The following is a 24,132-nucleotide window of genomic DNA, read 5'->3' as shown; positions in this document are numbered from 1 at the left end:
GGTACAAACATTTACTGTAAACTGCTCGAACTAAGACAGACATTTAATTTATTCTACTTTATCTCTACACATAACATATATTTCTTTCTTTTCTTTTTTTTACCCCTATCAGGAGGCCCCAAAAAGTAGCCCCATAATGTATTATCTCTCCAACATGGCATTACTGACTTAACAGTGCAATAATTTAGTGTAATAATTCAGCTTTGCAATAATCTGGTTTGCTCCAGCATTAACACTGCATTTATTTATACAGAACATTTAAACATTTATATTATTTGCATAGATCTTATTTTCAGCATTATTATTTGCACTGTCATTGTGTATATTTCTAATTTATATTTTCTTATGATTCCTCTGTTTTTATATATTTATATTTATATTCTAGAACGGGAGCAAAACGTAGCTCAATTTAAAGTATTTCTGATTCTGATATTTATTTCCTTGCAGGAGAGAGGGAAGTTCATCCTGAAGTGACCGCTGTACTTCTACCCTCCACCTTAAAGAAGGGTGCCTCATTGAGCTGTGAGTGTGACTACAAACAGAGTTCACTCTACCACGCAGTGGGAGGGTGGAGGGGCCGCATTGGAATTGGGCCCTGGACAAACCTCCACCATAGAAGGTAACCCGCAAATTGCGAAGTCTGAGCTATGTAGAAACTCTCGCGAGAATCAATTCCCAGGCGCGAGAGTTACCCACTGACACTTCAGGTTTAATACATCCATGCTTCCACAGTGGGTGTGTTGTTGTAGCGTGAAGGGAGAAATACATACATCTGACGGCAGTTGCTGCTCACTCACCACGTCGTTTGTTATTTTTATATTGTATCAGTTAGACGAAACCAAGGTGCACGGAGCTATACTAGAGTGTTAGCTTCCTGTTAGCTAAAGTGTTAGCTAAAGTGTTAGCTAGAGTGTTAGCTAGTGTGTTGTCATCAGCTGATCATGTCTGGTGTTGTTAGACTTCAGTTCTCATCTCTGGAGCTTCTGTCTCTGTGTTTCTGTCTGCTGTCTGCTGGAACAACACGAGGAGATCAACACGGTGAGTACACTAACATTCAATCACTACCTAGTTAGTTTATCAATCAATGGTAACTCTCATGGACTCATTTAAATGTTCATCTGTCAGTCTGGTTCTGAACTTAGATTTCATGACATTCATGTCAGAAGAAGCTGCTTCACAACGGTCTGTAGACCCAAACAGAGCAGGCATTTTCAGAGCTGCTTGGTGAAGGTCTTTTATAGTTTTCTGGCTCTACTGGGTTCCAGATATGCTGCTGTGAATGCTGTTGAGATTTTAGCTGGACATCATTGTGGAGGTTTATAACCTCCATCTCCATCTCAACAGGATTGACACAGAACAGTTCAGCCATCTGTCCTGAAATCTCACCTATATGTCCACCTTCATGAAGGGGTTGGCAATAAATGTCACACAGGCCTCAAGTTTCTTAAAGTCACTGACTCTGTCTGCAAACTCCAGCCCAAGCTTGGACAGTATAGGTCACAATACTTGTGTATGTTCACATCAGCTGCCCATGCATGGCTTTCCAACATCTTTGACACTGAGGGGAAGTGCTGAAACCTTTTGTTTTTCAATTGTTGAATGTAAAATGACAGTTTTGCTTTGAAAGCCTTAACAGCACTGATCATATCACATATGTTTTTATCTTTACCTTGTAACTGTAGATTCAGTTTCTCAGTTACATCTGTCAGGAATGCAAGATCAAGTAGCCACTCAGCATCAGACAACAGGGTGGTATCTTCCTCCCTTGATTCCAAGAAAGCGCTGTAGTATCTTACCCCTGCTTAACTACCTGATTTCGGTGTGAAGAAGAAGATCCCCATATTCAGCAAAACAATGCTCCAGGAACAACTTGAAGCTCCTGTGTTGCTTGGCCTTTGCTCAAATGGAGTTGATAATCTTAACAACAGGTGTCATGACATGATCAAACCCCATAACCTTCGCGCACATAGCCTGTTGATGAATGATACAATGATAGTTCAGAAATTTAGGAAAGTCCGGGTCCGCTTTGCAGTAAGCAATAAATCCTGAGTGACGCCCTGTCATAGCCGGCGCTCCGTCAGTTGTTACACACACCAGCTTTTCAACAGGGATCTTTTTTTCCACATAGTCCTTCACAGCATTGTAAATATCAACTCCTCTGGTTGTAGTTTTCAGTGGAAGTATGGTCAAAAACTCTTCTTTTGTGGAAAAGTCATCAAACACCATCAGAACGAAGACAGCCAGCTGGGCCATATCGCTGGAGTCCACCGACTCATCACACTGGATGGAAAACCATCTGCACCTGTCCATGTCCCGTTTTAGCTGCTCCACAGCATCCGCAGACAGCGCAGACACTCTCCTTGCCACAGTATTAGCACCAAGTTGTACATCGGCGATAGCAGACATCATTTCTGTCTTACTTTTATGGTCTTTGAATAGTGTTTCAGCCACCGCAGTCATTGCCTCTTTTACAATGCCGCCATTGGTGACGTTTTTTTTTGTGTTTCGTTAGGATGTGCGTCACTTTAAATGAAGCCTCTGTTGCTGCATTGGCCTTCTTCATCGGTTTGGTAAACAGAGACTGTTGTCTTTTCAGCTCCTTTACCTTCTGTGTTCGTAGACTGCTACCAGCCGGAAGGTCCCGTGAAAAGTTGCTGTGGACTTTGGTGAAGTGGCGCTCAACGTTACATCTTTTACCGACTGGCACGCTCACACCGCAAATGAGACACACACACTTGTCATTCACATTTGGGGGGAAAAAAGTCTGTTTTGCATTCCTCACGAAAGTAGTATGTTTTTTGCCTTTTCTTGGTCTGGCTATTTTCAGCGGTTATTTTCAAATCCGGTGTGTGCTTGCTAGCCTGCTAACATCTCCTAATGTTACGGCGTCACTGACGTGCCAAACTTGGCAGCAGCGTAACTCGTTTAATTGACAGCTGATTGGCAAATAATCAGTTTGTGTCAGAAGGGGGCGGGATGTCTGTGAAATGGATTGGATAGAAATTTAGGTTTACCAAGTGACTTTGTGTTATCAAATTTGTTTACATATTCTTTGAACCTTTAGCGAGCGACTCAGAAACGGGTCGTGAGCTACTGGTAGCTTGCGAGCGACGTGTTGGAGACCCCCGCTCTAGGATAACGTTAGCTGAATAAGTTAATTTTAGATAAAAGTTATCAGCTCAGTTTGATGATATAACGTCAGGCCCATGGATACACCTCATCCTAGGATTCTCCTCACCAGTCTGATAGTGGTGATTGTATGGAGAGCTCTGAGAAGACCTTTTGGAGAATGTCTCTGCCTCAAAACTATGGAGAAAAACCTGTGATTTGAATATGTCCTAATTTCTGTAGTAATCTGTTATTATCACTAATGATTTGTATAATTCAAGCGGAACAAGTGGGTGAAAGCGATAAACCAGGTGATTTGGGCCGGTGGAGGGAGGGCTGGATGTACTATATAGGATCTGGACACACACAAGGACAGCAAGCAAGTGGAAAGCAAGCATTGCCATTTTAACATATATTAAAAATTCCATAAAAACAATAAATCTATAATATATTATTAATATATTATATATTGAATATAATTGTTTTCAGCGAACTCCACCATATTCTTGTTCAACATGTCCCCAGGTACCTCTGTGATGATTTTCATGTTGTTTTACTGCAGCATTTTTTAATAATTAGATGCTAAAGTCATACGCAGTACACATCCAATGCTATAGGCATATAGTATATATATATATATGTATATATATATATATTTGTGTTATTAAACTTATTTTTTAATAATAAAAAACATTTTCCTTATTTTCCAAAAGTGTAATTTGGAGATTATTCATAGCATAGTAATTGTAAAAAAGAAAAGAAAAGAAAATCCATCTGAAGATATGATCACGCCAAATATAAATGCAGAGTTCGATGGGTGTTTTATTATTATTTTTATTATTACATTGCCATGTTATTATTACAAATTGCTGCAGTGAATCATCATGAAAGTTTTCCCAAAAAGCCTCCAAGGCTGTATCCAGTTCTCTTTATACATCCGTGGTGTAAACACAACCTGCAGTTCAGTCAAAGCTTTGCAGAGTTTTTGTCACGTGACATTACGTGACATATTATATACATGTTGACTTAAATTGTACCAGTATGAAAAGAGATGTGTTCAAATATGTTTTCTGATTTTCTGCCTTTTAACTTTAACTTTCTCTATTTAAACATAATGATTAAAATATGTTTCTGCTTTCAGATGTCGTCAAAGTGTTTGCAGCAGAAGGAAGTGATGTCATCTTACCCTGTTCCCCCAGCACCAAGGAGAACATTCAGTCAGTGTTGTTTGACTGGAGGAAAGTTGCTCAGAAGGATGAAGATCGGAAGGAGGTGTTCCTGTATGATGCAGGCGTTCATTACAACAACGGACGTTCAGGTCAGAGCGAGCAGTTCAAAGGTCGAGTCTCACATTTTCCAGACCAACTGAAGAACGGCAACGCCTCCATAACCATCACAAATACAAAGATGACCGACAGCGGAAACTACACCTGCGATTTTCCACGTCTTCAGCCACGTCAGATATTCTACGTTGAGCTTGTTGTTAGTGAGTACTTTGATCAAACAGTTAATCTTCATATACTTTTTATCTCCAGCTGTTATTTTAGGTTTAGTCTTCTGTTTAAACCTCTGACAACGAGTAACACCTTGAACGTACAACTTAAATTACATAACCAAGTCTTCTTCCAAATCTTCTTATTAAGTGGTTTTGGACCAAACGGTTCTGGACTACATACCTTGAAGGGCTTTTTTATGTTTGCATTTGTACCGTAAATAGGAACGCTGAAGTGACGTAAGCCGGCCGGCGCCGCTCGTACACGTCTCCAGCTGGGAGATCGGCGAGCTCGCTACGTTCATTACGTTTCACCAGCTCTCTTAGCTTTGTTAGTAATATAGGAATAAATAAACAGCTCTGTTACATGACACAATCATATAAACACAAACTAAACAGACGTCATGAAAGTACCGTTCACGATTTCAGTTTGAATCGGCTTCTTCAGCTCAGTGGGTTACGCTTTATGCTGCTGAGTTAGTCTTTGTGCTGCTGGGTTAGTCTTTGTGCTACTGGGTTAGTCTTTGTGCTGCTGGGTTAGTCTTTGTGCTACTGGGTTAGCCTTTGTGCTACTGGGTTAGTCTTTGTGCTACTGGGTTAGCCTTTGTGCTACTGGGTTAGCCTTTGTGCTACTGGGTTAGCCTTTGTACTACTGGGTTAGTCTTTGTGCTACTGGGTTAGTCTTTGTGCTACTGGGTTAGTCTTTGTACTACTGGGTTAGTCTTTGTGCTACTGGGTTAGCCTTTGTACTACTGGGTTAGCTCGCTGAGCAGCTGCTCTCACTCGTTCTATGGATCAGTGGGCGTGTGCTCATGAACAAGTTATCTTCTGGACTTCACTGTCGGTCCGTTTGTCTGTTTTTTCCATTTATTTTTTTACGAGCTGTTGTCTGTTTGTGTTTTCTGTTGTTTACACGGCTAAAAAAAATGGCGGTTGCCGGTGCTGCATTGGCTCATATGTTCAACCAATCAACGTACACTTGCATCACTCACGGTTCCTCATGTGCTGGGAGAGTACCTGCTCTGAAATAGGAGCTGAAATGTCCGTCAAAACAGCGTTCTAAGAACTACGATCGTTTTCTAGTTCTTGCGTTGGGACACAATAAAAAGGGGATCTTAGAACTATGAAACAGTTCATCCAGTCTGATAAAACACCTGTCATCAAATCCCACGAAAAAACCAAACCAAAACAACAGTGAATGTATCTCCTAACAGTATAGTGTGTATCACAGCCTGATATCTCTTCTTCCATTGAAACACATCAGTGAGCCTCACTGTTGTTCCTTCATCACCGTGAACACACTGTAGTTTATTTCATACACCGTCCTGCTGACACTAATACTCACTAGAGCACCACATGTGGATTAATCCGCCGCTGAAAATAGTCCCCAACAAATTAGCTAAACTCTACAGTGACCAGCTGTTTTATGAAATTACTGACCCGTTTTAAAAGATGAAATTATATATTTGTTAGCCATTTTTAAAGATTTACATCTTCAGGAACCAGTGGGCTTGTAGCTGAGAACCACATACAGTCCGTCTCTCAATACGTTCTGACTTCCCTACCCTAACACACTGATGGTTTTGGTTGACAGTAAAACATATTTCAGTCAGTACAAAGCCCCTCTGGGACCTTTCTAGTAGTTTCAACCTGCGATGCCTGACATCTTTGTCTTTTTTCTGCTCTTCCTCTATGTGGTCTTAACTAATGACACAAGTTGTCCTGTTTTCTGCCTGTAACATCTTCTGTCTCTAAATCTTGTGGGAACTGAGCCTCTGCTTCTTCTTACTTCTCTGTCTCTAATGCCAACTCAGTTGACTAACACAATTGCTGCTGATGCTCTATCTGCCTTCATGTGCGACCTGGACCAAGTGAGTTTTGGGAATTATGTGTTGAATGCATTTCCTTCCTCATAAAACATCTGTAAAGTATTTTACATCCAGTATTGTTTACATTCACATTTACTAGCTTGCGGTCGTCTTCTTCCAGGGCCGTCTTTGTTGGCTGCATGTCCTGGCTTCTTTCAGTCTTTATGCTAAGCTAAGCGTCTGCTGGATGTAGCTTCATATGTACCGTACAGACAGGAGTGGTTTCAAACTTCTCATCCAACAAAGTGAATGAACAAACAAGAAAAGGGTGGAGTGCTGCCTAATCGATCCCACCTGCTGAGCTCCATGTAGTTACTGGATGATAATGTAGACTCTAAGCCACAGACTGTATATAGAGATGGACGACACGTCTCCACTTCCTCCCACTGTACAAAAGTAAAGCCAAAATATCCCAGATACTGGAGCTGCCATCTTCATATTGTGATTTCATTTGGAGCCAGAGTCTGTAGTGATCGGAGGGCTGGAGGCGCGGTATAGAGGTCCAGCCCACACACCTGCCTAAGCCAATCACGAGCCGAGCACAGCCGCAGCTTGTTAGTACAATTCAGAGCCTCCGACTGCGAAGACTTCACTCAGAGCAGCTGTCAATCATGACGTCCCACCCCCTTTTTACAGCATCAAATAACTAATTCAAACCAAACTGATCAGAAATGAACACTTGAACAAACATCAGCGTGAAAAGAACTACCTAAAATGACAGAAACCATCTTTGAGTGAAATGTATTTGACTTTTTAGTTTGGCCCATGTCCCCTCCACTAACATGGAGGTTTATGACCTATACTGCAGCCAGCCACCAGGGGGCGATCCAGATGTTTTGGCTTCTCTTTTTGGTTGTTGTCCATCTTTATATACAGTCTATGGTCTTAACATGCAGCTCCCTCATTAAATGTGTGGTCTTTGCTGTGTGAAGTCGTGCTTCTGCTCATGTTTTCACCGCTTCATTTAGACGCTCAAACTCAACCAGTAGGCCCAGAACATTTGACAAGTTCATGAAATCACCCACAGATGACTGTTCTTGTGTTTCAGAACTCATCATGAAAGACCGATCAGGAGAAAACCCAGGTGAATGATGATGTCACTGATGAACATCTGTAAAGTGTGAGCTGTAGACCTCAGCATCATTCAAATCTGTTGATACAGTACCTTCATGTTTATTGTTCTCAGTGTAGCAGGTAGACAAAGAGAGCTGCATAACCAGCTAACATGCCTGTCAGCAGTAAAGGGTTAACAAGCTCCACGTTAGTTGATCACTCACCTTCCATCTGACTGCATTCAGTCAAGCTTTGGTTCTCTATACGATCCCCACTATTGTTTGATTGGACATAATATTTGAAGCTTTTTTTCTTCATGAATCACCATTTATGAATCATAAATCTACAGAAGCTCAGACACAGAATACCCAGAAGTTGATCTACTCTTGACAATAAATATGAATACATCTCATAATCTCATAATTATATATCAGATATCTTTTAGATCTGCAGTGATCTATCTTAAAAGACAGATGAGGTGAGTCCTGATTTGATGTCGTCACTGATCTCTACATCCAGTGTTTAAAGGATGATGTATTTAAGTGAAGGTATTGTGTCTCAATATTTGAATGATAAAATAATAGTACACAGCCTCTGGGTGACGGAGTAGCACACGCTGCAGGTGTAGAAATCAGTGACATCATCAAGACTGGACAATGATTTCTCCTGATCTGTCATTGAAGGTCTGTGGGTCACAATCTCAACGGCCCGTCAGCCTTCTCTGATAAAAAGTCATCACCATTGTTTAAAATGACCTTCAACTGAAAGATGCTTTTATTGTGATTACAAAATTACACAAACATTTACTAACTAACTGGACTCACAATACACTCAGTAACTCTGGCCAAGTGCAATACATCTTTTGAACTTATAACTAGGGCTGTCAAAGATAACATGATAGTAACGCAAATTAGTTTTAACGCCACTATTTTCTTTAACGCATTAATGCAACTTGTGATTTTTAGGTTGTAGCTGTTGTTGTCTGTTGGGCTGCAGTTTCTCATGTTATGATTTGAGCATATTCTTTATGCTAAATGCAGTACCTGTGAGGGTTTTTGGACAATATCTGTCATTGTTTTGTGTTAATTGATTTACAATCATAAATATATACACACATTTGCATAAAACAACATATTTGTCCACTCCCATGTTGGTAAGAGTATTAAATACTTGACAAATCTCCCTTTAAGATACATTTTGAACAGATTAAAAATGTGTGATTAATAGCAATTAGTAAATTAATAATTAATAGCAACATATTTTGATTGATTGACAGCCCTAATTATAACTTATAATTAAATCAATTTTGCATACCTTACAGCAAAGGGCACATTGTATGCATGTTTAAAGGGCATGCTTTTATACTTTTATACTTTTTAGTCTTGTGTTTTGCTCTGTTCTTGTTCGTGTGGTTTCGTTCGTGTTGCTGTGGTATGAGAATCCCCCAAAATATGTTTGTTAAATGACAAACAAGTACAGAACACTGTTTATCTTGTTGTTTCAGCTATACTTACCTTTTACTTCTACTTTAGTGATATAGAAATTGTTTTCTAGATCTGAACCAAAAAAAATATTTTAAGAAACTGCTGTCAGTGGTCAAAAGAGGTAAAACTGTTCAAACATCATGTTCTATCAAACACTGCTGAGTGTGTCGTTAAGACTCACATTAGGCTTTTCTGTTCCTCTCTTAAACAACATGTCTTCCATTATTACATTTCCATCACTCTCCTTAAGCTTTTGTTTCTACTGTGTTCACAGCTGCAACTCCAAAGCCATCCGTCACAATACTTGATGCCACAGAGACCAGGGCGCTGCTGCAGTGTGACGTTCGAGGTGCTTCTCTAAAACCTAAAGTAGAGTGGCAGGACAGCGCTGGAAACATCCTTCCTGCTGAGGAACCACAGGTGTCTGAAAGAGGAGGAAGCTACGACATCATCCTCCAAACCACTGTGACCAAGACCGACCGCTATCGCTGTGTCGTCACACAGGAGACAATCAGCCATCAGGTTTCTGCTGAGACCTTTGTGCATATCAGTGGTGAGATTTCTTTCTTGTTTTAATCATGAAATAATTTGAATTGTTCACGTTTAATGTCTTATTTTGTCTGACTAACAATCCAAACTCAAAGACATTCAGTTTATAAAGATATAAAACAGAGAGAAGCAGAAAATGAAGTTTGAGAAGCTGGAAGCAAAATATGTTTGATAAATGACAAGCGAGTAATCGTTATCACAGCTGTTGTTGATTCTTTCTTTAGTTAATCTACAGAAAATGTATTTCCCATCTTGTTGTTTCAGCTGTACTTACTTTTTCCTTCTACTTTAGTGATATAGAAATTGTTTTCTAGATCTGAACCAAAAAAATATTTTCAGAAACTGCTGTCAGTGGTCAAAAGAGGTAAAACTGTTGAAACATCATTTTCTATCAAACACTGCCGAGGTAGGGCTGCACGATTACGGCCAAAACGATAATCCATAATTATCCACAGCCTGTCGCTGCAGGGTGAGCGCACAGCGACATGACAGCTCCCCAAAAGTGAACCCAAAACATCTGGATCGCCCCCTGGTGGCTGGCTGTTAGTTAAGGAGGCGCTTGATTTGATATGCAGCAGAGTTTTCTATCAGCGGTGCATTTTAAGCGTCAATATCACAGTCGATCATGTTCATTTAATTGTGGGAAGCCAAAATCGTGATTAATATTTGATAAATTGTGCAGCCCTATGCTGAGTGTGTCGTTAAGCCCATCATTGGGCTTTTCTGTTCCTCTCTTAAACAACATGTCTTCCATTATTACATTTCCATCGTTCTCCTTAACAAGCTTTTGTTTCTACTGTGTTCACAGCTGCAACTCCAAAGCCATCCGTCACAGTACTTGATGCCACAGAGACCTGGACGCTGCTGCAGTGTGACGTTCGAGGTGCTTCTCTAAAACCTAAAGTAGAGTGGCAGGACAGCGATGGAAACATCCTTCCTGCTGAGGAACCACAGGTGTCTGCAAGAGGAGGAAGCTACGACATCATCCTCCAAACTACTGTGACCAAGACCGACCGCTATCGCTGTGTCGTCACACAGGAGACAATCAGCCATCAGGTTTCTGCTGAGACCTTTGTGCATATCAGTGGTGAGATTTCTTTCTTGGTGGTTTAATCATCAAATAATTTTAATTGTTCATGTCTTATTAGTTTACAAAATATTTTAGGCACCTTTTAATTGTTATTTTGTGTAGTCTATGTGTGCTGTTCATGATATGCAGTTACATTTTGAGTGTTACATTTGCTTTTTGTGATGTGTTTCAGAGAAAGTGCGTGAGGACTCATGCCGCAAAGAGATCAATGGATTGTGTATCCTTGGTGTATTGCTTTCGGGAGCTGTCATCATTGTTGCAGGTCTAGCTCTGCCTGAAGCTAGAAAGTTCATCACAATACGCTGTAATAAAGGTAAGTTTATATAATATATTTGATCAATGTGTCCTAGTATGCAGACATCAACATAACAGATGCATTATAACTATCTCAGGTCCAGAGTCTTGATTCTTTTGACTTCTCACATGTGAACTAGAGCTGTCAATCGATTCAAATATTTAATCGTGAGTAATCGCAAATTAATCCCACATTATTCATCTGTTCTGACGGTTTTTCCTCACCAAAATAGGGCTCTCTCAGAAGCTACGGTGTAATTCGAACACTGTAATTTACCATGTATATAATGTTTTTTGTGTAAAATATATTGAACATTGAATGACATCAGATCTAAAATGTTATTCCTTCATTTAGCGAGAGATTTCAAAAGTGGCAGATAAAATTTCTGATTGGCAGACAAAAAAAAATACTGACCTGCCACAGTGGCAGGAAGTGAAAAAAGTTAATTTTGGACCCTGTATGTATAACAAACAGTTGCTACATATGAGAGACCGTTGCTACGTATAACAAACCGTTGCTATGTATAACAAACCGTTGCTATGGGCGCAGTTCTGATGTCGGACTCTGGCAGACCATTTTTGTGTGAATTTATTGATTTCTTAAATAAGTAGCCGTGTAATAAGCGGGATAATGTTCAGCTAGTCGACCTTCAGGGTGATGCAAGACCTCCGCTCCGCATCGGGTTGTCGTGTCGCTCTGTCGGGGTTTATTTCACAACAATGACCGGCTCGCTGTACATTATCTCTTACTTGTTGAAGGGAACCTGAGATCCAAGATTCTCATTGCCAAAGACTGCTTTGTTGTAAATATTGTGCATATGATAAAGAAACGTGACTTCATGTAATATATATATATATATATATATATATATATATATATATATTATTCTTTTGTTGCAGGTTCTCGTGAGCAGACAGAGTCTTCATATGACGACAATCCAGAGACGCCACTTAAACAACTACCTGTAAATGAAAGTGCGATAGTGATTGAGAGTGAGAGAGAGAGTGAAAGAGAGAGTGAGGATCTTCGAGGTTTTCTAGTTTCATATGGTACCAGTATTTCACTCTAACTTTAAAACTGAGCCCACTACAATCTTAAAATCACAAGTTGCGTTAATGAGTTAAAGAAATTAGTGGCATTAAAACAAATTTGTGCTAGCGCGTTGTCACTCCAGTGGAGCTGCTCAGTGGCCAGCAGATCATACTGGTTGTACTGGGCAGCTTCCTGGTGTGAATGTGGTCAGAGCGTTCCTGAAAAAGAGAGACTCCCTCTCAGTGAAACATCCCTGAATAATAATAATAAAAAACAATAATAAATAAATAGGTACATTAACTGTCCATTAAATGAATAGTTCAACATTTTGATTCACCAACATGTTAAATTATTGTTTCTTTAAACAGAGCTCTGAATATCATCAATGTAGCCACAAGTAAACTTTTAAATGTAGGCTAACACATTTTACAGGTCTGCAAATGTCACGGTAATTAGGTGATAATTAGCAAATAACCTATTTTAAATTATTATTTATTTACCCTCACTCTAAATGGCCTGTAGGTGTGAATGTGAGTGTGAATGGTTGTCTGTCTCTATGTGTCAGCCCTGTGATAGTCTGGTACCCGTCCAAGGTCTACCCGCCTTCCTCCAACGTCAGCTGGGATCGGCTCCAGCCCCCCTGAACAGGACAAGCTAATACAGATAATGGACATATCTAAAGCTGCTTCATATCTGATGCCAAAACAGGAGCTCTGAATATTGAGGGGAGCTGTTTCTTTTCCTCTAAATTCATTAAAGGTTGAGCATCAGGACTTTAGTCTGATAAAGACGACTGTAATTCATAGTTTTCACGTGACGTCGCGGTCCTCTGGGAACGCCGACCTGGAGGGCAAAACAAAGCTGCCCTCCGCTGTCCGCCAACAACACCTCAGCTTCTACAACTCTGTTAGCCAAAATGTCAGATAGTTGTTGTTCAATTTGATGCACAAACCAAAGAGAAGTCAAGCCTGGGCTGTGTTCCTACAGTCCCATCTCGGAACGAAATCCCAGAGGGGAGGATTGTGAATTTGTGCAATTAAGTGAGTCGTGCCGCCGTCGCTGGCGAGAGACACACTAGCGGACTACACTGACTGAAAGTGAACACCCGTGCAACCAACGACTACGACCACGCTAGCCGTCTCTCCTGTCTTCATGGTCAAACCAGCTCATTTCATTTAAATCATTTTCCAGACATTGCTTCGTGAGCGACGTTACTGCGTCTGCTCTGCCTGCGTCTGTCTCCAACTGTAGCGGCGGCTGGTTTAACCACCGAGATGCGAGTGACCGTTAGCTTGACCGCAGTAACCAACGATCATTTCTTGTCCTTCACCTCTCAAACTAAAGATAAACAGATAACTGTAACGTCACGCGTTCATCTTGGCAGCAGTATGAGGGACGGAGTCCCCACAAGATATAACGTTATGTAGCTAAACATCACCAAAACAACTTTCAACTAGCAGCTATGCTAGCTAACGCTGTTTAGTTATAAACTCCTTGAGTGTGTTCCAATCCACGTACTTCCAGAAGTACACTTCAATGTAGTGCACTGTGTGTACTCTGTACTCACTTGAGTAGTGCGTAAATTTCAACGGGGTAGTGTCGTCTCAAATCGAATACTCTGCGGCGCACTGACCGGAAATGACGATCGCAACATTTGACCGCGGCTCGCTACCCGCCAAAATATCTTCTGAAAAAAAAGGAAAGCAGAGTGGAAATTACGTTTCCAACGTCGTCGTCTACGATGTGTCCTCCTGTCGGCTGAAAATGTACCGGTATGTTTACGTATTGTATTGTTTTATTCTGTTATCAACGTCTGTTTGAATAGTGGTCGTGGCTCCGCCCCTTCCGCTACGCAGCCAAGATGGAGGCAGTTGAGTGTGGAAAGTGTCCAGCGTTCCACACTCAACGATCTGACCGTTTTGAGTACAACATCCGGGTACTTTGAGTGCACTGCATTTGCCGTACTACCCAATTGGAACGCACTATGCACTCAAAATAATGAGTATGTAGTACAGAAGTATGCGGATTGGAACACACCCCTTGATCATAACAGAATATAGTAACTTTCATCACTGCTCATTTTAGAAAGGCCACCGCAAGAAAACATGTTCTTTGTTTAGATTATGAAACGGACAATGGATCATAGATGTTTGTTTCTTGGCTGGCTGCTAGCTTTAGCTGGTGTCGCTAGCGTTAGCTGGCGTCGCTAGCGTTAGCTGGCGTCGCTAGCGCGCCAGCTAACGCTAGCCTTAATTTCCCAGCATCGTGTCCGGTGGCAGACAGCATTGTATAGTGAAAGTGAAGCTTATGGGAAACCTATCTAAACGCACATTACATGAACAGAGAAGACGTTTTCTTGCGGTGGCCTTTCTAAAATGAGCAGTGGTGAAAGTTATTATATTCTGTTATGATCAAGGAGTTGATAAGCTAGCGTGATAGCTAGTTGAAGTTGAAAACGGTGTTTTCCCTCCAGGCTATGTGCCAGTCACGTCACTGAAAACTATGAATAGTCCAGATGAGAAGAGAAACAAACATCTGAGATTGTTATAAAGGTCAAGACTCGTAGCTGAAGGAGCAGAGGTTGTACCTCTGTCGTCCCTTGATGCCAAAGAGAAGGTGGAGATATAATCACACTGGTTTTAGTTCTTATAAAGATAACTCTGAGCTAAAGCTTAAAGCTAACAGAACAATAGTTTATCGCTTGGGTGAATGTTTAATAAGTTCAAATGAAATGTTACTTTTGTGTTTGAGTGAATTTGTTTTAGAAAAGTTGTTTATGTCTGCCAAGTGCAATCCTGATGGTTCACTACTGTAGAGATGTGCAATATGTTGCTTGGGCGTCTCGTCGCCTGTCCGTGTCCGCCGGTCTTCAGCAGGGTTAGAAATAAGCACCCGCCACCGGCCAGATGCTGGTAAAATATGCAAGTGGCTGCTAGATTTACTTCACTCACCAGCCAAAAAAAACCAAAGGTGATCTTTTGAGTGGCTGGTAAAACTTGGAATCCACCGGCCACAGTGGCAGGCGGTCAAAAAGTAAATTTCCAACCCTGGTCTTAAGCTCCTTGGACTGGTTTCTCTTTTGTCAGTATTGTCTCTAAAGTGCTGTAAAGAATCCTGCTGACAGCGTTAAATGTTTGTCTTTAAAAGGGAAACATGGCACTGATATGTGTGTTTATGCTCTAAAGGAAAAGTTGCTGGATATGGAAGCCAAAATTTCACTGATTCACGTGTTTTATTGATGCATTCAAGGCCTTTCACAGAATTAATCATGAACAATTGTTCCTGTCATCCCGAACAGACACTCGTTTGATGATTTTAGACGCCTTTTCAATATTATATACTCCCCCAGACACCCTAAGGAGGACATGTTAATCTGGACTTTACATGCAGAAAAGGCCTTTGGTTGTGTGGAGTGGCCCTACCTATATGCAGTACGAGAAAAATATGAATGTGGAACAGGGTTTATCTCATTGGTTAAGATATTAAACAACAATCCCAGAGCTAGAATCCTTACTAATCAGACAGTTTCAGATGCATTTGACCTGTACAGGTGTTCTAGGCAGGGATGTGCTCTGCAGCCCTGCTGTTTGCTGTAACAATTAGCACACACTGATATTTTTGGTTACAACACAGAATATACTTCAATGTATATATTTGGGGGTAGAGATCATGAAGACGTATAACTCCCTATTTGAAGCAAATTTTATGGAAGACCAAATTAGAGTTTTGGAAAACTCTTCCAATTTCCTTGAAAGGCAGAGTGAACACAGTTAAAATGTGTCTCCCTCAATTGTTACACCTCTTTCAAAACATTGTATATATATTACTAAAAGCTTTTTTTTTTTTTAAACTGGACTCTATAATTCTTCCATTTATCTGGAACTATAAATCCCATAAGATTAAGAAAGGTCATCTGTGCAAGCGTAAGGCGATTTCATGCACTATTATTGGGCTGCAAACATTCGCTGTGTTTCCTGTTATCAGTAAAGTATACTTTATTTTTATGATTAGTTTTGTTAAAATTGGCATTCAAAAGCTGTTAAAAAAACGATATTTAATGTATTCCATTTATACGGATTTGTTTTGTTAAAACACATTTCAATAAATAGTTAATTATTGGAATTTTTCTGTTATTTTGAAATTCTTGAGAAAAACTGTAAAAAAAAGTTTTGTTGTTTTTTACAGTGTGTATAAAGATGAGCTATGGAAACAGTTGAATGGGTGAAACACAGACTGTCTTGTTGTCATTCATCTGCTGTGTTTTGTACATTTAATCATGTCCTCAATAAAAAAGTATATTAATGTTAACTGATATTAATTGTTAACTGTAATTTCCGGCAGTTTTATCTGACAGAAACGTCCAAAACTCACTAACATTTTGACGTTTTTTACGTTTTATTCAAACTTTGATAAAAGAAACAGACTACATACAAACCCACTTCTAATACTACAACATGTTTCTTGGCTGCTGGACAGTTTCTTGATGAATCGTCCACATTGATCATCATGATATTAAAGTTGTTTCATAACTCTTTAAGCTGCTGATCACTTGAACTACATTTGGGACTCTCTTTTAAAGACAAGCGCTCCATCTGTCATCAGAGGAGTTGTTGAGATGGAAGCTCATTTCAGTCAATAGACACATTTCCATCTTTTAATGTTGGTGTATTAGCAGTTAAATATAACCAGCTTCTCGGGTAACTTAAAGGTTCCTCTATTCAGAAACGTCTTTCTTTTTGTTGCTACTCTTGGGTGTTTGAGCTTCACTGTGCAGTCGGTCTTCATCTGCTCATGCTCATGTTAAATCTGACGTGTACGTTGAAGCAAGAGTTTGTGAGATAACAATATCTAGGAGGTCAGTCGTGATCCAGTATGTGAAGTAATGTAGGGGAGACCGGGGTTGGTTTGAACACAGCTATGTTCTGGCCCTCTGAAGGTCACAGAAACAAAACCAGAACATCAACATGTTCGCTTCCTTGAGCTGCACTCATCTACTCTGTCAACACATCTGAAAGCCACGACTCTTTTGATGAGGGTAACATTTAAGTTTTATAGACCCTTTTAGTGTCGACGTCACGATGAGGTCACGGTATTAGCTGGAGGCTAAACAAAGGAAAGACTGGAGGCTAACACTAGCAGTGGGCTAAAGTTACACATCTAAAATGTCATCTTGCTGTGTTGTTGGCTGCCAGAATCCAGATATCACAGACATTTGAGATGACAAACTGTGATTTGAGGCTCTAGAGAGCTACAATATCAGAGAAACGTTTCAGAGACGGAGAGTAAATGTTGTTAATATTTAGCCTTCTGCTAACCGTAGCCGTGAGCCGTTGGCTGCTGTTAGCAGAAGGCTAAACCATTAGCACCATTTACTCTCCAATCTCTGTAGCTTCTAACAGACTCGATGGAGATCAGCCAGGCCTGCGCAGAATCGATCACCACGCAATGCATGCCGGTTAGATTTGTGTCCGACTTGCTCTGACGTCGTGCACACGTGGGCAACGATAACCTCACGAGATCGAGGCGGCCGCAGTTTTTAGAGCCAGGCGCCGCAGTTGCTCTCCACCGACTGCAAGACCCAGGGCATGATGGGAAACAGCTGGCTGTCGCCTGATCAAAGAGCTGATTGGCTCTTAGTTTTGACAGCAAACACCAGGTGTTGTAGAAAATCAAAACTTTCTGTGTAATTGTAATATTTAACACTAGATTGTAGGATATTAGTCTCATGTTGTTCAATGAAGGTTTCATCTGTTAACAAACATCTTGTGTGGTTGATAATAATAATTATTATAACAATGAAGGTTATCTAATTATAACACTTATCATCATTATGTGCTTTACAAGGTGGACATAAAAATAATAAAGGATAGAATCCAACGCCAGACACACGCACATTTCCACATATATTTACAAACAAATATAAATAAATCCTAATGTGGTCTGAAGAGCTAAATAAAGTGAAACAAAATATGAACCAAGTATAAATATAGGAAGTATAAAAATAGGAGCAGTATATACAGTATTGGCAATAAACAGACTATTAACAAAATTGCACAAGTGGAAAATGACATTGCACAGTGAGAATTAAATGAAAATCCACCTGAAAATATCAGGTTATTGTCAGTTTGTCAGTTTTTGGTGTGTAAGTGTAAGTGCTCTACTGGGAGCCGTGCTGGTTGTGGTCTACTGGGACCACAGATCTGTGATATAATGTATCTTGGGCCAGTAAATGCTGTTGGGAATGACTATAAACATTGAAAAAAAAATCTATTACCATGTAATCAATTTATATATATATCGTATATAATAAAATGTCTATTTAGTAAGTATATTATGAGTATATAAGATACATGTATAATAACCTGTAATTGTTTTGTGAGTAATGCATCTTATGTGTGTAAACCAATCCTTTGGTCAATAATTGTATTGTAGTGTAGTATAATATAATATAATAATTGCAGGAGGGGTAATATTAGTGTTCTGTGTCACTTCTGAAAATTGAACCAGTGAAGATCTGAACCACTTCATGAACCATTCAGCGGTATGGCCGGGCAGCGAGGCTTCGTCATCAATGACGACATTGGTCTAAAACGATACAAGCCTCGATACGCGCATTGCAGGAAACTCCCTGGATTACTCGACACACACTCCGAAGCCTCGGCACAGCACGTAACATGACTACAAACCAAGACACACGCCCCGAAGCTTCGGCACAGCTCGTAACATCACTACAAACCCGGAAACACGCCCCGAAGCCTCGGCACAGGTCGTAACATCACTACAAACCCAGACACACGCCCCGAGGCTTCGGCACAGCTCGTAACATCACTACAAACCCAAACACACGCCCCGAAGCCTCGGCACAGCTCGTAACATCACTACAAACCCAAACACACGCCCCGAAGCCTCGGCACAGCTCGTAACATCACTACAAACCCGGAAACACGCCCCGAAGCCTCGGCACAGCTCGTAACATCACTACAAACCCGGAAACACGCCCCGAAGCCTCGGCACAGCTCGTAACATCACTACAAACCCGGAAACACGCCCCGAAGCCTCGGCACAGCTCGTAACATCACTACAAACCCAGACACACGCCCCGAGGCTTCGGCACAGCTCGTAACATCACTACAAACCCAAACACACGCCCCGAAGCCTCGGCACAGCTCGTAACATCACTACAAACCTGGAAACACGCCCCGAAGCCTCGGCACAGCTCGTAACATCACTACAAACCCGGAAACACGCCCCGAAGCCTCAGCACAGCTCGTAACATCACTACAAACCCCGAAACACCCCCCGAAGCCTCGGCACAGCTCGTAACATCACTACAAACCCAGACACACGCCCCTAAGCCTCGGCACAACTCGTAACATCACTACCATTTAGCCTATAAATCCAGATTTTATTACCTTGTAACGTTAAAAGTGATCAACAGTTATCCACTGTTGGTTTATTTGGGACATTTAACCTCCGTTATCTCAGCTAACGGTGAGGCAGGATCAGCTGACTACCTGCTACCTGTTAACTAACAACACAGCCCTGTTAGCTAGTGTGTTAGCTGCTACCTGTCAGCATCAGTTGATCATGTCTGGTGTTGTTAGACTTCAGTTCTCATCTCTGGAGCTTCTGTCTCTGTGTTTCTGTCTGCTGTCTGCTGGAACAACACGAGGAGATCAACACGGTGAGTACACTAACATTCAATCACTACCTAGTTAGTTTATCAATCAATGGTAACGTTAGTTATAAAACTGATCAGGTCCTCTACTAGGACCCCTTTCACACTTGATACCCTTTTCACACCAATGACCGGAGGCCTGTTTCACAAAACCAAGATAACATAGGGGATTAAGCCGGGGGTTTTCCAGTTAACCTGGCTCAATTTAGTCTTGACACATCAGTTACCATGGAGATGTATTCTGTGCAGCTAGCCTGCTCCAGACCAGACTAACAGCCAGGCTTGATTCATCCTGGCCTCGTATCTGTTCAGTCAGCAGCCACTCTGATCAGAAACCAGTGTGTTTTACAGTTAGTCCATGATCTTATGCATGTATTTTGCCTTATTTTTATTAGCCTGCATTAAAATACCATATTTTAATGCAGGCTACTAAAAATAAGTACTAACTGAATACATCCCATCATTCAGTTCAGTACTGTTATTTTAACATTGTGATCATCATTCATTTTTATTTTTATAATCATTCATGTGATAATCATTATTACGGTTATATTGTGTTTATGAAGACTGCTGTTCATATTGTTGTTAGAGGTTTGATGAATATATTATTAATTAGAAATGGCTGATAAAGTTCACTGGACCAGTAACTACATAATGTACTGTATATTATATAGTGTATATATACATGTATATATAGTGTTCTGTATATTATATAGTGTATATATACATGTATATATAATGTACAGTATATTATATAGTGTATATATACATGTATATATAGTGTACTGTATATTATATAGTGTATATACATGTATATATAGTGTTCTGAGTATTCATGAAACAACAGGGAGAGGACACCATGATGCTTTGACCTTTTGTTTTTCTTGGATCACTGGTCTGCTTGGAGAAACACACAGCAATGATTAATACATCATGTTACTGTGTATACTGACAGTATAGATTGAAATTATCACTTCCTTCTCTTTCTAATCCCCTCAGTATGTATTGTTAAGTGTGTGCTGTACAGACATCTGACCGTTTGTGAATTCTGTACGCGGCTGCTTCATTACAGTACGATAAGTCACGGGTAGAGGTGAAATTTTGTTGTTTTTTCAATGGTATGTTGGAACACACTAGGTCTTATAGTCCATGAGGCGATGATAAATTCTCCTCAATCGGTCTCCAAGAGGCTGAAGAACTATAGGATTGAGCCATGTAGAGAGAGGATGTAACACGAAGGACCAGAAATACACCTTGAAATCTGGGAGAGCCAGCCCTCCCTGTGTCGTGTCTCGTTGGAGAGTTGTGAGTTTTAAACAAGGCTTTTCCCAATATCCAATAGGAGGAGCAAGAGGGATGATAGAGGAATAAAAAAAATGAACACGAGGGAGTACATCCATTTGAACTATTCGGACTTGGAGTGGATTTGGGAAATTTACCCAGCATTCAAAATATACATTTATACATATACATTTAGAGGGACAAGAACTGCTACCTTTATTTCAGTTTTAACAGGAATAATGTTTTACATTATCTGGAATGCTAGGAGTCTAGCTGCAAACGGGCAGGAATTAAAAAACAAATCTAGACGAATTTAAAGAAAAGCCAGAAATAATATGTATTGAGGAGACCTGGTTGAAACCAAGTCTGGATTGTGTAATACGTATAAATGTGAAAGGAAAGATAGGGAGACCAACCTTTAATCTAAATGAAATCCAGTACAGGAGAGTGTGTAATAACAGAGGGGTGGACTGATCAGGAGAAAATCACTATTATGAATTTATATAACTCCTGCATTAATCTAGAAGAAAGCCATGTTCAGGAAATGATGGATAAGATGAAGGAAGCAGTAGTTTGGGTAGGGGACTTTAATGCACACAATGAACAATGGGGAAGTAAGAACAGAGACAGAAACGGAATAGTTTTACAAGATTTTATAGATAAGAACAATCTAGTTATATTTAATGACGGCTGTTAAATCACAAGTCTCCACCCCGCCTGCAAGCACAGAATGCCACTCCTGATTAGACCAGTCCCATCTAGATTATATAAATCTGCCCTCCAGGCAAACAGAGAAGAGGGATGTGAGTCTGATATGGCTTTTGCTCTTTTATAATTGATTTGGTTGAAATGGAATATATTGTTTGAAAGTGAACAGGTTGTTTTGTGTTATGTTAGATACCTGAGTTTAATCCTATGTCAAGGAGAAGAGCCAAATTCCAGATTGTGGATGCATGAATGATGTAAGTTATTATTATTTGTAAGTTGTATTATATTTTTGAGATATGTAATATCCTCTGTTAATGTTTCTTTGAATAGAAAAAATCATCCACCAACTGCCATCCAACTGTTGACCACCTTGACTACAATAAATGGTTGGAGCGGCTCCCTGGATCCTGTGTTTAAATGTGCACCACATCAGATGTTTTATGAATCAACGCCACCACAAGCAACATAGCTTCTTCAATGGCCAAACAACATGGTTTAAAACAAGCCGGGCAATTTCATCCCCTATAGATACCACAATCACGTCAGCAGATCAAAATACAATGGGGAGTGATCATGTGCCAATAATAAGTAGATTTGGTAGGTGCTTGATTGAGGAGCCAATTAATTTATCCCTGAAACTTAATTATAAAAGGGCTAATTGGATCAAATTTGAGTAAAAAGTGAATTTAGTATAAATAAGTGGAGTAGTTTGATAACTACGGTAATGTGGTCGGCTGCAAATGAGACTATCCCCAAGAACAATAATCCTCTAAGAGGTACTATGGTCCCATGGTGGAATGAGGAGTGTAACCTCGCAGCTTGAGTCAGAAATAGAGCATATAAAAGGTTAAAAAGACATCCGCTAGAGAGATATGCTATTGATTACAAGAAACTTAGAGCTAAAGCTAGACGGGTAAAGCAATAAAAAAACAGTTGGAAAGACTTCTGTAGTAAATTAGGACCAGAGACATCTATTAAAGGCGGGGCTGAAACATACAGTACATGCAGAATGACAGATTTACACAATCTGTCACCTCAGAGGAGGACAGCAGAGGGATTTAGAGTCTCAGTCAACCTGCTTCTGTCTGCATCATGTTTACCTTTCTCTTATGTAACGTGAACTGTGTGGTATTTATATGTTCTTTAGTCACCATCCAGTTCTTCCAGAAAGAAAATGTAAGTACAGATTTAAATGATAATTCTAGTTTATAACAGGTTGGGTTTTCATAGTTTAAATCTAACCTATATTTCTGTGTGTTTTTGTAGAGTTAAAGCTGAAATAGCGAGGGTGGAGCAAATATGATTAAAAAAAATATTTTTTATTAAACGGACGCTATATCATGACAGTAGAACATGAAACAGGTAACCTGAAAAAAAAACATGTTCCTCTGTGTCCTCCGGTGCTCCTAACGGCATCTGCAAGATTTCGCAGTCAGAGCTAATCTGAGGTCTGCTGTCCATCTGCCGTCTATGAGAGCCGGCTGTCAATCACTCTGAACTCCGACCAAACGGTCAAACTAGGCAGCGCTGATCAAATATAAATCAATATTATGTTACATTAATGCCTATTTCTCTCCTCAAATGTTTTAAGAATCATCTTGTAGTGTACGCTTTAGCTGTAAAATGCGAAAGTTTGTGACGCCTCCATCGTGAAATCTGGTGAAGGAGCCAATAGGAACACTTTCTCTCTCTGAAATGACCTGTGATTGGTCAAAGTCTTCTGTCACAGGCTAGATTTTCTTAAATCCTGAAAACAGAGCCATGAGGAGGAGCAGAAGTCTAGTTATCTCTCAGAACACTTGAATTACAACATGCTGAAAGGTTATTATGGAATTTTTGCCCAATGATGCCAAAAATATACTGACTACTGAAGCTTTAAGTTACACTAACTGTAGATCAGCATTTTTTAACCCCCCTCACTTTTTTATTATTCTCCAAATGATGAGCACAATGCAGATGTTTGCTTCCTGCATTGAACACACATGGTGCTGTTTCAGCCTGTTCGTACTGACTGAGACTCGTGTTCCAGATCTTTGTTGACCGGTGTTTTGCTTTATAAGTTACGTTAGTGACGTTTTTTTGTTGACGTTTGTGATGATTTTCCGTAGTTGTTTCCGTACGAGTTTACTTACTTGTTTTAAGCCCAACCAAGAAGTTTTCCCGTACCCTGACTGAGTGGTTTTCTTGCCTAACTGTGGACGTTTGTGCGGGTACAAAAGATACGCGAAAACAACCCGTTCTCACTCCCAACTCGTCAAATACCGCTGTTTGGTCAGCATCCCTCGGCATCGGAAACCGACGCACGGAGGTGCCCTTTAGTAACAGTACGTGACAAACCGGGCTTTCAACTAACTCCAGTGTAAACCCTAACCCACGGCGGTTGATGTGTTGAGATAATTCTTGTCTCATTTGTGGTCTGATGAACAGTAAACTCATTGCTTTAATAGTTTAAAGACTTCTTATGCAATAAGTCAAAAGAGGTGAGAGTGGACAA

General features: G+C 40.3%; 1 protein-coding gene and 1 long non-coding RNA gene across 3 annotated transcripts; one reads left to right on the top strand and one right to left on the bottom strand.

Annotated features, from left to right (window-relative positions):
• Window positions 1–833: 833 nt before the first annotated feature.
• LOC119486162 lies at window positions 834–19,658 on the bottom strand. The gene is made up of 3 exons (XR_005206474.1): window positions 19,540–19,658; window positions 14,214–14,219; window positions 834–881 (listed from the first exon to the last, which is right to left on the bottom strand). It is a non-coding gene; the product is annotated as an uncharacterized LOC119486162 (long non-coding RNA).
• Window positions 911–12,037, top strand: LOC119485842 (CD276 antigen-like). 2 transcript variants are annotated; one of them, XM_037765662.1, is made up of 7 exons: window positions 911–1,038; window positions 4,250–4,594; window positions 7,517–7,552; window positions 9,280–9,558; window positions 10,363–10,641; window positions 10,817–10,957; window positions 11,839–12,037. In XM_037765662.1, exons 1-7 carry the CDS (start codon window positions 942–944, stop codon window positions 12,006–12,008), a joined length of 1,347 nt encoding a protein of 448 aa, XP_037621590.1. In that variant the 5' UTR covers window positions 911–941; the 3' UTR covers window positions 12,009–12,037. The 2 variants fall into 2 exon arrangements, with proteins under 2 accessions (XP_037621590.1, XP_037621598.1); XM_037765670.1 differs by lacking the exon at window positions 7,517–7,552.
• Window positions 19,659–24,132: the final 4,474 nt, after the last annotated feature.

The sequence above is a fragment of the Sebastes umbrosus genome, chromosome 1 (genome assembly GCF_015220745.1).
Source record: "Sebastes umbrosus isolate fSebUmb1 chromosome 1, fSebUmb1.pri, whole genome shotgun sequence".
Classification (NCBI taxonomy): Eukaryota; Metazoa; Chordata; class Actinopteri; order Perciformes; family Sebastidae; genus Sebastes; species Sebastes umbrosus.
This window is presented reverse-complemented; position numbering and strand designations above follow the sequence as displayed.

Bases quoted from the DNA above. Each gene is read 5' to 3' on its own strand.
- LOC119485842 (XM_037765662.1), top strand. From the start codon at position 942: ATGTCTGGTGTTGTTAGACTTCAGTTCTCATCTCTGGAGCTTCTGTCT. The intron at 4,595-7,516 runs GTGAGTACTTTG...CTTGTGTTTCAG, and splicing joins CTACGTTGAGCTTGTTGTTA to AACTCATCATGAAAGACCGA. The intron at 10,642-10,816 runs GTGAGATTTCTT...GATGTGTTTCAG, and splicing joins GACCTTTGTGCATATCAGTG to AGAAAGTGCGTGAGGACTCA.